The sequence below is a fragment of the Crassostrea angulata genome, chromosome 8, assembly GCF_025612915.1.
Source record: "Crassostrea angulata isolate pt1a10 chromosome 8, ASM2561291v2, whole genome shotgun sequence".
Lineage (NCBI taxonomy): Eukaryota > Metazoa > Mollusca > Bivalvia > Ostreida > Ostreidae > Magallana > Magallana angulata.
The window spans coordinates 43464327-43477284 of record NC_069118.1 but is presented as its reverse complement, the minus strand read 5'-3'; the positions used below and the strand labels follow the sequence as shown (position 1 = coordinate 43477284).

Sequence of the window (12958 nt, the reverse complement as noted above, 5' to 3'; positions counted from 1 at the left end):
CATTCATTTGAACAATCTTAAATCCCTATTACCCAGTGATGCTTTGTGACAAGTTACCGGGTATGTTGAAATTGGCCCAGAAGAAGAAGAAGATAAACATCTAAAAAGTTTACGACGACAACAACAATGCCAACAACGACAGACGGCGGACAAATTTTGATCAGAATTGAGCTTTCGGCTAAGGTGAGTCGAAAAAGATTTTTTAAAATACTCTGCATTCCAATCTGATAGGATGTAATAGGTTTATGTAGTACGAGTAAAATGCTGGGTGTTGAATATCTGCTAGATACTGACTAGATGGGATAGCGTTTTAGTTGTATCCTTAATGGATAATGGCACTATATAATGAATAAAACAAATGTGATCTCATACCTTATCCCTGTAATTACCGTCTGTATACGATGTTGTTGTGGAGTCTCTTGTACAATCTATTTCAACTGAAAATTCGTCATAATGGTTATCAAGTAAATAATAAGTTAATAAAAAGCAACAGCTAATGAATTGTTCATGTTTTCAAATATATATAAACTATTTAACCATTTTTCTTTAAAAACGTGTCATTGTGCTTTAATCATTATTTATTATTATTTATGCAACATAATTCATAAAATCAGACTATTGTGGTATTATTTATTTCATGTACCTATGTCTGTAGCTAAGCTATACCTTCGTGAATGTCTAACCATGAATTTGTATTTTTGTCAAAACAGGTTGCATAATGGTGTAAAAAGCTCCAACTTGAAAAATCTTCACTACAAACTGGACATTTATTCCGCTGTGGCATGACAACCTTTGGATTAAATCAGAATACAATATAAACTAAGGAATTGTAGACGGTGTATATATATATATATATATATATATATATATATATATATATATATATATATATATATAACATTTAACAGTTATATATTAATATCAAAACGGTAGATATGGCTTCTTAGCTTTACATGGATACATCTTAGTCAATACAACACTTTTGAAAAATAATCACAAAGTTCTTGCTCAATTACGGTGTTTGTGTCATGGTCGTCTTATATTCTGTGCCAAGAAGTCTAAGAAAACTCCAACTATATGATTACACACTTGTTATATAACTGCCTAGATGTGATGAATAGTTATATTCTGCTAGCATGAATATATATGTCAATGAATATTTTGAAAACAAACTTCTACTTACACTATCTGATGTTTGCTTTTCCTCAATCTGAGCTGCTCTGCTTGATTCCAAAGCCACATCTGTGATAGCCTTTCCTACTTTTGCTGCATGCTTTCTTATGGATGGTTCTGAGGGTGGAGGAATGTTGCATTGCCCCAGAAAATTCACAAGATGTGTTGGGTCCATGCCTACATGAATCATTCCTACATAGTGTACAAAAAAATAATTTAAATTTAAATTCAATTAATTTAAGAGCTTTTATATTATATATATATATATATATATACATATATATATATATATATATATATATATATATATATATATATATATATATATATATATATATATATATATATATAATCAAAAAAGAAAATGAACAGTTCCAATAGTGAATAGAAACTTTGGAACTGTTCATTTTCTTTTTTGATTATTTATACTGTGTGATATCACCTTTCACTCATTTTGGATTATATATATATATATATATATATATATATATATATATATATATATATATATATATATATATATATATATATATATATAGTATTTACTTCACTTACTATAAACATAAACAACAGCATACATGTACCATGTATGAGAGCCAGCCGTGCGTGTGCGCTGGACGCCGTATTTATTTCATTTTACTTTCAACACAATACTTAAAAATACTTTACAGTACTACAACCGCCGGGTTTGTACCGTATGGGGTATTTTCCGCACCGGGCGATTACTAGGGTATTAGCTCAACACTCGCTGTATTTTCCACATTGACTCCAGTTAATAACACAATCATATAAACAGTAACTCTCCACTCCGTACACATTAAAAAGGGGAAACTCGCTTATAAATAATTCTAACTTTATGTTAACCTACATATGACAGTGAGGAAAAACGTAACGGATTAGACGGACGACTTGTACCTTGACTCTTAATCTCTAACTATCGAACTCTAAGTCTCTTCTCTCTTCAACTCTTAGATTAATTTCTAAAACATATAATATTATTTTACTGGCGTGACCCTCTAAATAATTGAGATGTATAAATCATCTAATCAGAGAATATATTTCTTGATCCCTAACTGACCATCGTCCAGGTAAACGCCCATTTATTCACCTGCGTTAATCCGCTAATTGTTATGTAATTGCATTAACTCCATTAGTGTCAAACACACATTTCTTAGCTGAAACCATTGTCCTTCAATCCTGCCTTTCTATATAAGTATATTTCCTAAAGCTACACTTGATTACTTTGATGTCTTATTTCTTTGTTACAGTTAAGACGTTTGATAAACATTAATTTACATTCTATCACATCACAGTCAGGAGGAATTTCAAGATAATTAAGAAGAATAAATAACGTTAATTTACCAACAAGCTAAACTATAGAAAATGTTCGCAACATGTAAAATATACATTTTACATGGTGATAGTATCGTCAACGCGGATCCCGTATTTTCCGCGCACCCCTGCAGTCCAAATTGCAACGCGGTTTACGACAGGTGTCTCACGTAAAACCTCGTACCCCCGCGGTAGGGTCGTTCAGCAAATCAACACTGCCGCGGTCTTGATGATCAAATACAGGTGAGGAAAAGTATTGGACTGAAACGCGAGTTATCTCCCTCGGCTAAAAAAAAGTAATTGACAGCTACAAGAAACTATAGACATGTAATTATATCATATTATTAGTGGAAGTATTTAAAACTACAGACGATATATTTTCAAATTGCTTTAAAAAATGTATATAACGTGTGTTTAAAATCTTTCATCGATGCTATTTCATTTAGTAACTTGACAGTGTATTTTTACAAACTATTTAATTGACGAAGCCTATTCAAATATTTGGCAGTTGTATTTTATTTTTTTCCTTAATTTATTAAATTGTGGGGAAGTATTGAAACTTTTCTTTTTGTAACTTGACGGTGTATTTTTACAAACTATTAAGATTGACATATCCTATTCAAAAATCTATTTGTTTGCCAGTTGTATTTTATTTTTTTCCTTAATTTATTAAATTGTGAGGAAGTATTGAAACCCTTCTCTTTTATCAATGCAAACTGCATACCGGGTAAATCAAATTATTGAAATATGTTCGTCCGATAGAGTTTCAACAAATTTTCAGCCAGTTTGCAATTGTATTTTAGAAAACAGAAAGTACACATTTACATGTAGTATATTAATTATATTCGTATTTTGTATGTATTTTAAAAATTTCAATCTACTTGGCAAGGTTTTCCGTGCAAGTGATACATGTATAATACACGGTCTGGAAAACAGCGCGCTAACCGCTAATCATGTTAGAATATTTGCGAAGCGGTTTATGGCAATTTAAGGTCGCGAGGATATTTTTAAGGTCGACATCAGAGTTAGGTGGATAATATTAAAATAATTAGACTAGTGTTGTTCTCTTATCTAAACCATATAAGCTTCTTATATAACTGCTGTATTTAACTTGATACTAAAGTGTTACTATTCTTTACCAGAAATGGAAAGAGGTATTATTTTGCATCCCAAAACATGGGAATCTGTAAATGTTATTAAATGCATACAACTCAAATTACTTCTTTTTTAAAATGCAAACTATTTATGAACACATTTACTTTCTTGTGTATATTAAGTAAGTTTAAGTCGCGATTATTTCCTGTGTATAATGATTAGCAAACTCAAGGTAGAAAAAACGGCATGCCCTGGGTTTTCACACCTCTTCAAGACAAAAAAACCCCTCTAAATTGCAAACTACTTCGTCTAACCGTAAAACACCACCCCTTTTCTATCTTACAGAAGGGATTTCTTGATTTAAGAGTGTCGTCGATCCAGATATTCTCTTTTTATGATCTTTATGAGAGAGAGAGAGAGAGAGAGAGAGAGAGAGAGAGAGAGGGGGAGTAAAATTACTGATGGTCACTCGTTACACGGATTATCCACCTGTCTCATACCTGTGTATTATGTGCGTTCGAGCGTTGAGCGATTTCCTGTCTGGATAAAACTCAAAAACAGTTTACTTTGACAGTACGTCATAAAACATTGTAGATAAGGGTGGGGGGGGGGGGGGCGGTGACGAGAAACGTTATTCGCAACTGATATGTACAACATATGTGTAGTGTAAAGTAAAATGTTCATTTTATGCCGTGAATCGTAAGGTAAACATTCACCAGGTAGCATGTGCTTGTAACGGACTAGGTTAACTGTCTTGAGCATCGAGAGACAGTACCGTAAAACATGCAACAAATTGATATGGATTAAAAATAAAATCATTAAAAAATCGGTGTTTTTTTTTTTTTTTTTTTAGTTTTTATCATATCCTACATGTGAAATAATAGCTTTATCCACACTTACATGAAAATTGTAACGGGTGCAGATAATTCTTTAATTAAAATTTCTCTAAAATAACTCCTAAGGAGTTTTCAAAACGTGCATTTAACATGTAATCATTTAATGTGAAATGAAGCAATACATCAGACATGGTCAGTAAGGAATGATTATTAATGTCAGGTGTTTGGAACGCCATAGCTGTCTTAAGGTCAATTTCATATTATATAAATTGGTATTTCATTTATATGCAATAGTAATATCATTATATGCAGTGGTAACATCATTATATGCAGTGCTAACATTATTATATGCAGTGGTAACATCAGTATATGCAGTGCTAACATCATTATATACTGTAATTTCGCCATTATATTCAGGGGTAAAATCTTTATATAAAGTGGTAACATCATTACGTTATGTCGTAAGATCATTATGTGCAGTGGTATATTCATTATATGCTATGAATAAATCTTTAAATGATATGATAAACTCATTTCATACAGAGCTAAACTCACAATGTACTATTGTTCAATTGTTATGTTATATGGTACACTCTTCATGTGCAGTTGCAAAATTCTTTTATGCAGTTCAACTTCTTAACCTTAGGTGATAAGTTCATAATATGCGGTACTCACATCATGTTATGGTGTATCAAAACCATTATGTATGGTGGTAAAACTTTTATGTATTGTGGTGAAAGCTTTACATGTAAATCCTTTATATATGACAATCTTATAATATGCCGTTGTTGAGTCATTATATTATGAGGCCAGTTCTTTACATGATGTGATCATTTCATTATATGAAGTGGTAACTTCTTTATATGCAGTCGTAACTCTTTATGATGAGGTTGTAAACTGTTTCTCGCTGAAAAATTTTAGAGGGGAAGAGGTCCAGTTTTATTTTGAAAAAGATGCCGCGTTTATTGTGACGATGCACATTTCCTGGTCAACATGTCGTTTGTTTTGAGAGAGAGAGAGAGAGAGAGAGAGAGAGAGAGAGAGAGAGAGAGAGAGAGAGAGAGAGAGAGAGAGAGAGAGAGAGAGAGTGTGTGTGTGTGTGTGTGTGTGTGTGTGTGTGTGTGTGTGTGTGTGTGTGTGTGTGTGTGTGTGTGTGTGTGTGTGTGTGTGTGTGTGTGTGTGTGTGTGTGTGTGTGTGTTTATCTGTCCTTTAACATCGATATTATCATAATACCAATCATTGAACCCATTTTGAAAATTTTGAAAAATCGAATGTATTATTAGTAGAGTATGCTTTTATTTACAAAAAATGAAGCAAGCGTTTTAAAATCAAAGTCAAAAGACCTTTGTTTCAATGTACCAGGTAGGTGCTACTCCTCGCCGATCAATGCCTCCAACACAAAAGGAATAGCCAGATTTTCATTCATAGACATATACGAAAATTCGTTTTCATTTTTTTTTTTCATTAATTTGATTTGTACGAAATAATAAAGAAATTGGTTGATCTTAACCTCTTTTTATGGTTGTTTTATCCACTATATAAAATTAAAGCTCACCGCGCATGTAATTTTGTATTTCAAATCCTACAAAAAAGGTGTTGCATTTCCTGTGCTATTTTCCAAACAGCTGTTGCAGATATCTTCATATCATTTTTATAAGACCATTCTATACGCAGATCGGCAAATTTTTGGTAATTTCATGGACATTTAAGATTTGAATTTTTTCCACCCACCCCCATCCCCGTTCAAGACCCCCATGCATTCAACAAATTGTAAAATGGTTACACTGAAAAATGTGACTATTTTCATGGCATATCCGATTTTTGTTTCATAGAGGCATATTTTTACAGAAAAAAAAACCTCCGAAGTTAAAAAACGGTGTTTTGAATCTTCGCAAATTTCATATTGTCTAGTATAGCCGAGTGGTTACGAAGGATGGCCGAATAATCACCGAGACTAACTGCTTGTATTTTTAAAATTAATTTTTGATCACACGGAAAAGTAATACTCCTATTCAGATGGTTTTGAAAATAATTAATGTCGGGATAAATAAGTTTCAAAACGCTTGTCATTGTAATATTTTACATGTGTGCTGATTGTTTTCAACGTTACCGACTTTGATCACATTATAAACACGAATTGTAAGCATTTGCTGCTGAACGAGGGAAACGCATTAATCGATAAAGATACTGTATTTTTTAATTTTTTTTTGGTAAAATATGTCGTTTTCAAAATATATGCATGTACATATTGTTCGTCATCGTTAAAAGCAAGCCGTGCAATAATGTATGAATCAGCGATGTACGGATAAGTTTGTTCCAAGCGCTACGATTTATATGAATGCTATTAAAATTATTTTAAATAACAATCAAGAGCAAAGTAACTCAATTTAAACGTTTTTTGAAGAGACAGAATTAGATTTATTAATCAAGCTCCGAAGAATTACATGTCTATTTAAAACACGATAGCAAGTAGAAATCAAATTGTTCTATGTTAATATCAAGATACATAAAGTGATCTACCTAACTATATGCGCGGATCTAGAAGCAGAGGGGTATTAAATTTCTACAAAGTACAATAATTCTTTGAAATTCAATTTACTTTTAAAATTAAACGGGTACTCTAGATCTACTAAAAATTTATTCGATTTTTCACACATCGATTTAGCAAGAACAGAGAAAAACTCTCTCTCTCTCTCTCTCTCTCTCTCTCTCTCTCTCTCTCTCTCTCTCTCTCTCTCTCTCTCTCTCTCTCTCTCTCAATGAACGCGGCATCTTTTTCAAAATAAAACTGGACCTCTTCCCCATTAAAATTTTTCAGCGAGAACCAGTTTACAACCTCATCACAAAGAGTTACGACTGCATATATAAAGAAGTTACCACTCCATATAATGAAATGATCACATCATGTAAAGAACTGACCTCATAATATAATGACTCAACAACGGCATATTATAAGATTGTCACATCATATAAAGGATTTACAATTGCATGTATAGCTTTCACCACAATACATAAAGGTTTAACCACCATACATAACAGGCACGTAGCATCGTTTTTGAAAGTGGGGGGGGGGGGGGGGGCAGACCCATCCAAAAAATCTTGACAAGCAAAAAAAAAAAAAAAGAGGGAAATTTAAAGTTTCCAAAATCTTCAAAATCCTAATCCGGGGGGGGGGGGGGGGGGGTGACTCAACTATACTTCCAAAAAAAATTCTTCCCTACCAAAATTTCTCCTCCAAATCATGAAATTTTTTACTAACTTCCAAAAAAGTGGGGGGCCAACTCCATTATAATTCATTTTTTTATATGTAAATCTTACAGGCGGTTAAATACGGGATCCGCGTTGACGGTACTGTACATCATACTGTACATGTACAGCTGAATGTAAAACATACGCAATCACTGGTAACAATGGATAACGTATTCTATATTAGACGTGTACACTTGTCAATCTGTTTCTGATTTTAGTGTCATGTATCGTTTTTAAATTAAATCAACTCAATTATTTCAATTCAATACTAATAAATACATGCACATACCATACCGCTTCCAAATAAAAGCAACATAGGCTTAGGTTGTACATATTCATTGTGGTCATGGACTTTGAGTTAACTTATAGTACGGAAAGAGATTTGGACGAATGACAATTTCATGACAATCCTCTCCGAACCCATCTTCTCGCTAGCCAAGTGTTTTCCGTCCACTCTGCTCCTTGTGAGGAGGGGTGCGGATCAGAAACCCTTCACTTGGGAAGATGCTCCAAACCTTTTGCATACACATTTGTAATTTATTATTGGGATTTTCAAAATAGCCGACACATTGCAACTCGGCCAGCAGAATAAATAATGTTTTACGTCACAACCGCAAGCACAATTTTGATTTGTCAATGTAAAAAGAGGCTTCAAGTGCACTCGTCTCTACCCCAAAATGTTACATACATGTACAGGTAAATAAGTATTTCAACGAGCAATACAATCGTATATAATTAAATGCAGTAAGGCTCTAACTGACTTGTTTTAGCGGACATAATGCATGATTTTATAAATAATACAAATCAATTATATCTTACCCAATGTTTCTAGGGAGTGTCTCAATTACCTGTTACCACAGCTTTCAAAATTAAAAGATACTTTCAACTTGACTAAAAAATTACCGAGAGCAGCTTTGGTGTTTATGTCGAAGGCTCCAGTAGGTACTCTATTCCCTGTCTCGACGGGGCATACGGCGCTGCAGTTGGTGCACTTTACGTGAAGTACGGAGCCTAGGCCATATCTTCTTTCACGCACAGTGTCTATTAAATGAAGTGGGGTTTTGCATAAGTGACAAAACAGTTGTTTTGCGAGATACCCCAGCTCCACAATGCGCCGCTCTTCTTTCCACTCCGTCTCGGTTTCCACGCATAACGTTACATCTTCCTCATCAGCAGGTTCAGACGGCAATGTTTGAAAATAATTATAGCCATTAAAAGTTACCGTTATTTGGTTTTGAAAATGTGTGCCTCGATTGGAATTTCTTGACTGCACCCCCTGGAACCTCCCGTGGTAGTCTCGTAAACGCAGCATCTCATTTACATGTATACTTATCGTCTGCACTTGTTTACAAACAGCGTCGTTAAAACGCTTGAAAATTTGCATCTCGTAAACGTTTGACTTACGCGAGGATTTTCAAAGTGATTGTTTTTCGGATACTGTTTTGTATTACCTTAAAACAAAAAAATTGATACATTTCGTTTATGTAAAATCCATTTAGATGTTTTTCTAAGGACAGAAGAGATTTTTTGAAGATTTGTAAATTGCAAAATGGAATATTGAGGAAGTTTTACTAACACGTATTGAATTAATGACGCCATCTTGAAAATGAGTTCAGTATTTAACAATTAGTTCCTGTTCATACAGTACTCAGGAATTTAAAACAGTTTTTTTTTTCCTCAGAACCAAAAAAAGAGAGATATTTTAAACAAATCATCGAGTGTCAAATATATTTAGAATGCTTTACAAAATTAGAGACGGATATTGTCTATACCTAATTGTAAGGGTTTACACTTACACAGAAGGTGAAGAACAAACAATAAAGTGGCACATCTTGGTGTAATAAAGTTGTTTGATGTGTAGTTTCAATTAATTTACACAAGCAAAATTTTAGTCACATTCAAGAAAAGTTTACCAGTTTAGGTAGAGTATGCGTGTTTATAATTTGAATATATCTCTACTATGTATATAAAACCTCTTTGGATTGAAACTTATGATTTTTTTAAATCCCCAAGGTGTTTGGAATTATTTGACACTTTATAAAGATTTATAATAAAAACAATTATGTTGAAAAAAAAATGCCTATTCGGAATCTAATTGGAACAGGTCGAGAGTTGTAAATAATGTTCATTTGGATGTGAGAAATTATATTAAGGGAGGAAATAAAATTGATTACTTACTTATTCAGTTTGATACTAATTTGATTTCAGAAGTATCAAATTGTTCTCTATTTAACTAAATCATTTAAACACATATATTTGAAGAAGAGGTAACATATATTTTGAATCAAACGGTATACAATATACAAGTCGTACTTATTATGATGTCTTACCTCAAACCCTTTGTTATCAGAATAGAGTGATCCTTCTCGGTTTTTTATTCACCTTTGTTCTGTTTTCTAGATGACAAACTTTTAATTTGTCGTTGTTGAAGAAGTCGATATCCCCTTTCTGGTTTGCTTACTGCTGCTTGATGTAAAAAAAGCTACCAGTAATAAACTATTAATACGCACGCCAGGAAGTTTTAAGGATTACGTTTACTCATGATCAGAATAAAAAAAATCGGTTTGTTCCCGTTTTGCACACATTTGAAAATTAGCTATCGAAAAAATGTGTGCGAAACGGGAATTTGACTAGGTGAGATAATTGCTTAATTGCTATAGTCTATATCACAGTTCCTGTGAGGGCAATTGACAATAAAATAAATAAATCATATAGATCTACTAATTTTTTCAATTCTCTATAGACCAGTTCACAGGTATTTGAGGTTCAAAATCAGTATATACAAATGTACACAAAAACGGTCAAGGATAACATGTACAGTAGGAGTAATAATGATAAAAAAGGGTTAAGTTTACAATACAGTAGGTTGTTAAAGTTGGTTTCTGGAAGAACAGACTTTGACAATTTTCTTAATAAATCTTGACAAGTTTTTTAGCTTTTCTACATTAAAAGTATTCATGAGCTCGTTAAATTTGATAATATTCAGGTTTTCATAATATACTCACAATTGATATTTTCATTTATTTCATGTTACAATATAACTTGCATAAAAGCACATTTACATATTAATTGACATTCCTGTTCTTGAATTTAATTTCAAACATCAATATGGTCATGAACAATTTCATAAATTTCTTTTAACAAGAAAGATAATTGCAAAAATGTTGAATATGTAGTGCTTTTGTTAAACTTACTGACTATATGAAGTACATGTACATAATACAAGTTTGAAGAAAAATATTTATCATTTATGCTGTGGCTTGAATAATCAAAGAAAATAGACAAACTGTATGATGATATGATAAATCGGCAATTTTATATGCTTCAAAAACTGTAAAGATTTTTTCACTAAACCTATCAAATGTAGACCTAATTTATGCATGTTCAACCTTCTTCTGTTTGAGGTATATGGAATCAATATTAAAATTATTATATTATATATACGTATAATTTTAGCCACTGATTTTGAACACACCAAAAAATCCACTAATGATAATGAGAAACCATTTATTGTATTTTATAGAACTTTAATGGAAGTGTTATTGTTCACTTTCAAAAAAAAAATCAAAAGCCTCCTTTTTGAGTTAAGGGCCATCCAATATTTAAAAAAAATCCCTAAAAAATTTACACTATGATAGGGATTTTCTTAATTGTTAAAACAATAAAAATTTCTCATTACTTTAAATAATAAAATACTGTTTACGAATGGCAGTGACACTAAATAGATACAAAGCATAAAGTTTTCATTCATATATTTTATAAATATTCCAGTCCGAATATCCTCTATCAGTTTTCAAATTCCTACACAATTTTGATTCCATTTCACAAAAAAACCCTGAATGACGATAATGCTAGAATATTTATAGTACATGTATTAAACTTACTATATTAATCTTACTCTGCTTGTATAACTTTTTATGAGGTCAATAATCAAATTTTCGATATATTGCGTTTTTATCGTGTTTTAGCATTTGTCAATATTTTAGTAGTGTGTGTCAAACGATTATCTAAATGAGAAAGTAAGATAAAACCAACAGAAAATATGCAAAGAAGATGGGGGAAAAGATGGCACAAATGCCCAATCGGTTTAGAAGTGAAATACAATTTTAAATTTATTTTTCCCCTATTAAATCTATTCAAATATATTATAATACAACTTTGCAAAAGCAAAATTTCTAACTATAGTCAGTTGTTAATATATTTAACAAAAAAGAAGAAGAAAAAAATATTGTCAGAAATTGTGGTGGTATCGAACCCGTAACATAAAAACCCTAGATATATACGGTTAGCTTATGCCAGGTACTCTAACCACTGAGCCATTCCAGACACAGCAAAGGCGGCATTTTAAATATTATGAGTGACTAAGGTCACAAATTACCGGACTTGTATTATTTTTTTCAATACGTTCAGTTGTTGGGATTATATTTTTAATGTATAGTGGGTCATCTCTCCACGTTTTTGTTGATTGAAATAGGTTTGTTTTCCATTAGACCTTAATTAGACTTTGAGAAAAATATGGAGCACAGACCCACTCTATAAAAGAAATGCCTTGAAGTTCTAAAAAATGACAATATTTGCAGGTTTTGATACGTATACGCCTGTTTGAGTCAACATATTCCAAGTATTGAACATTGCAAATCAATGATTCGTTAAATATATATTGTTTTAAATGATTAAAAAAAAAACCATCAGATTTGTTGATACTTTAATTTTTTAGTAGCCTGTCCGACCGCATATGGGCATTTTACACGCCTTATCCACCCATCTTCTTTATTTAAAATATGTTGACAAAAAAATACAATTTTAATTTTTGATATTTTAGCACTGCCAAAATGTTTTCAGTGAAATACAAAATCTGAAAAAAATTGTCCGAATATTGATCTGTATAGTTAAAAGAAAACAATTGTTTTAAGCGTCATAGGAACAGTATCAAATCATATTTGTCCTATATATGTGCAATGGACATGAATAAATTGCATACATAAAGCAATGTGGCCCATTTAATTGCAACGTTCTAAATTGGTAACCGATATATCGGACCCTGAAAGGTGCTACTACACCAGTTGCACGGTAACGTTCGCTGTACGATTCGTTTTGTGAACGGAACGGTTCGATTCCTGCACGGTATGCTTTGCTTAAAATAGCTGCACGCTTTGTGAACGCTATGAGCGCTTTATTAATTAGGTAAATGTAGGCGTGGCCTGAACGCTTTAATTTTTCTCGATATAATTTTGTTTAGTTTTTGCCCGATCTACTTGAGCAAGGTGGTTAT

At 32.3% G+C, this 12958-nt stretch overlaps 1 protein-coding gene across 1 annotated transcript; it reads right to left on the bottom strand.

Annotated features, from left to right (window-relative positions):
• Window positions 1-293: 293 nt before the first annotated feature.
• LOC128160995 (uncharacterized) lies at window positions 294-9112 on the bottom strand. The gene is made up of 3 exons (XM_052824268.1): window positions 8590-9112; window positions 1184-1365; window positions 294-338 (listed from the first exon to the last, which is right to left on the bottom strand). The coding sequence occupies exons 1-3, from the start codon at window positions 9068-9070 to the stop codon at window positions 294-296; spliced, it is 708 nt and encodes a 235-aa protein (XP_052680228.1). The 5' UTR covers window positions 9071-9112.
• Between the last annotated feature and the right edge of the window lie 3846 nt (window positions 9113-12958).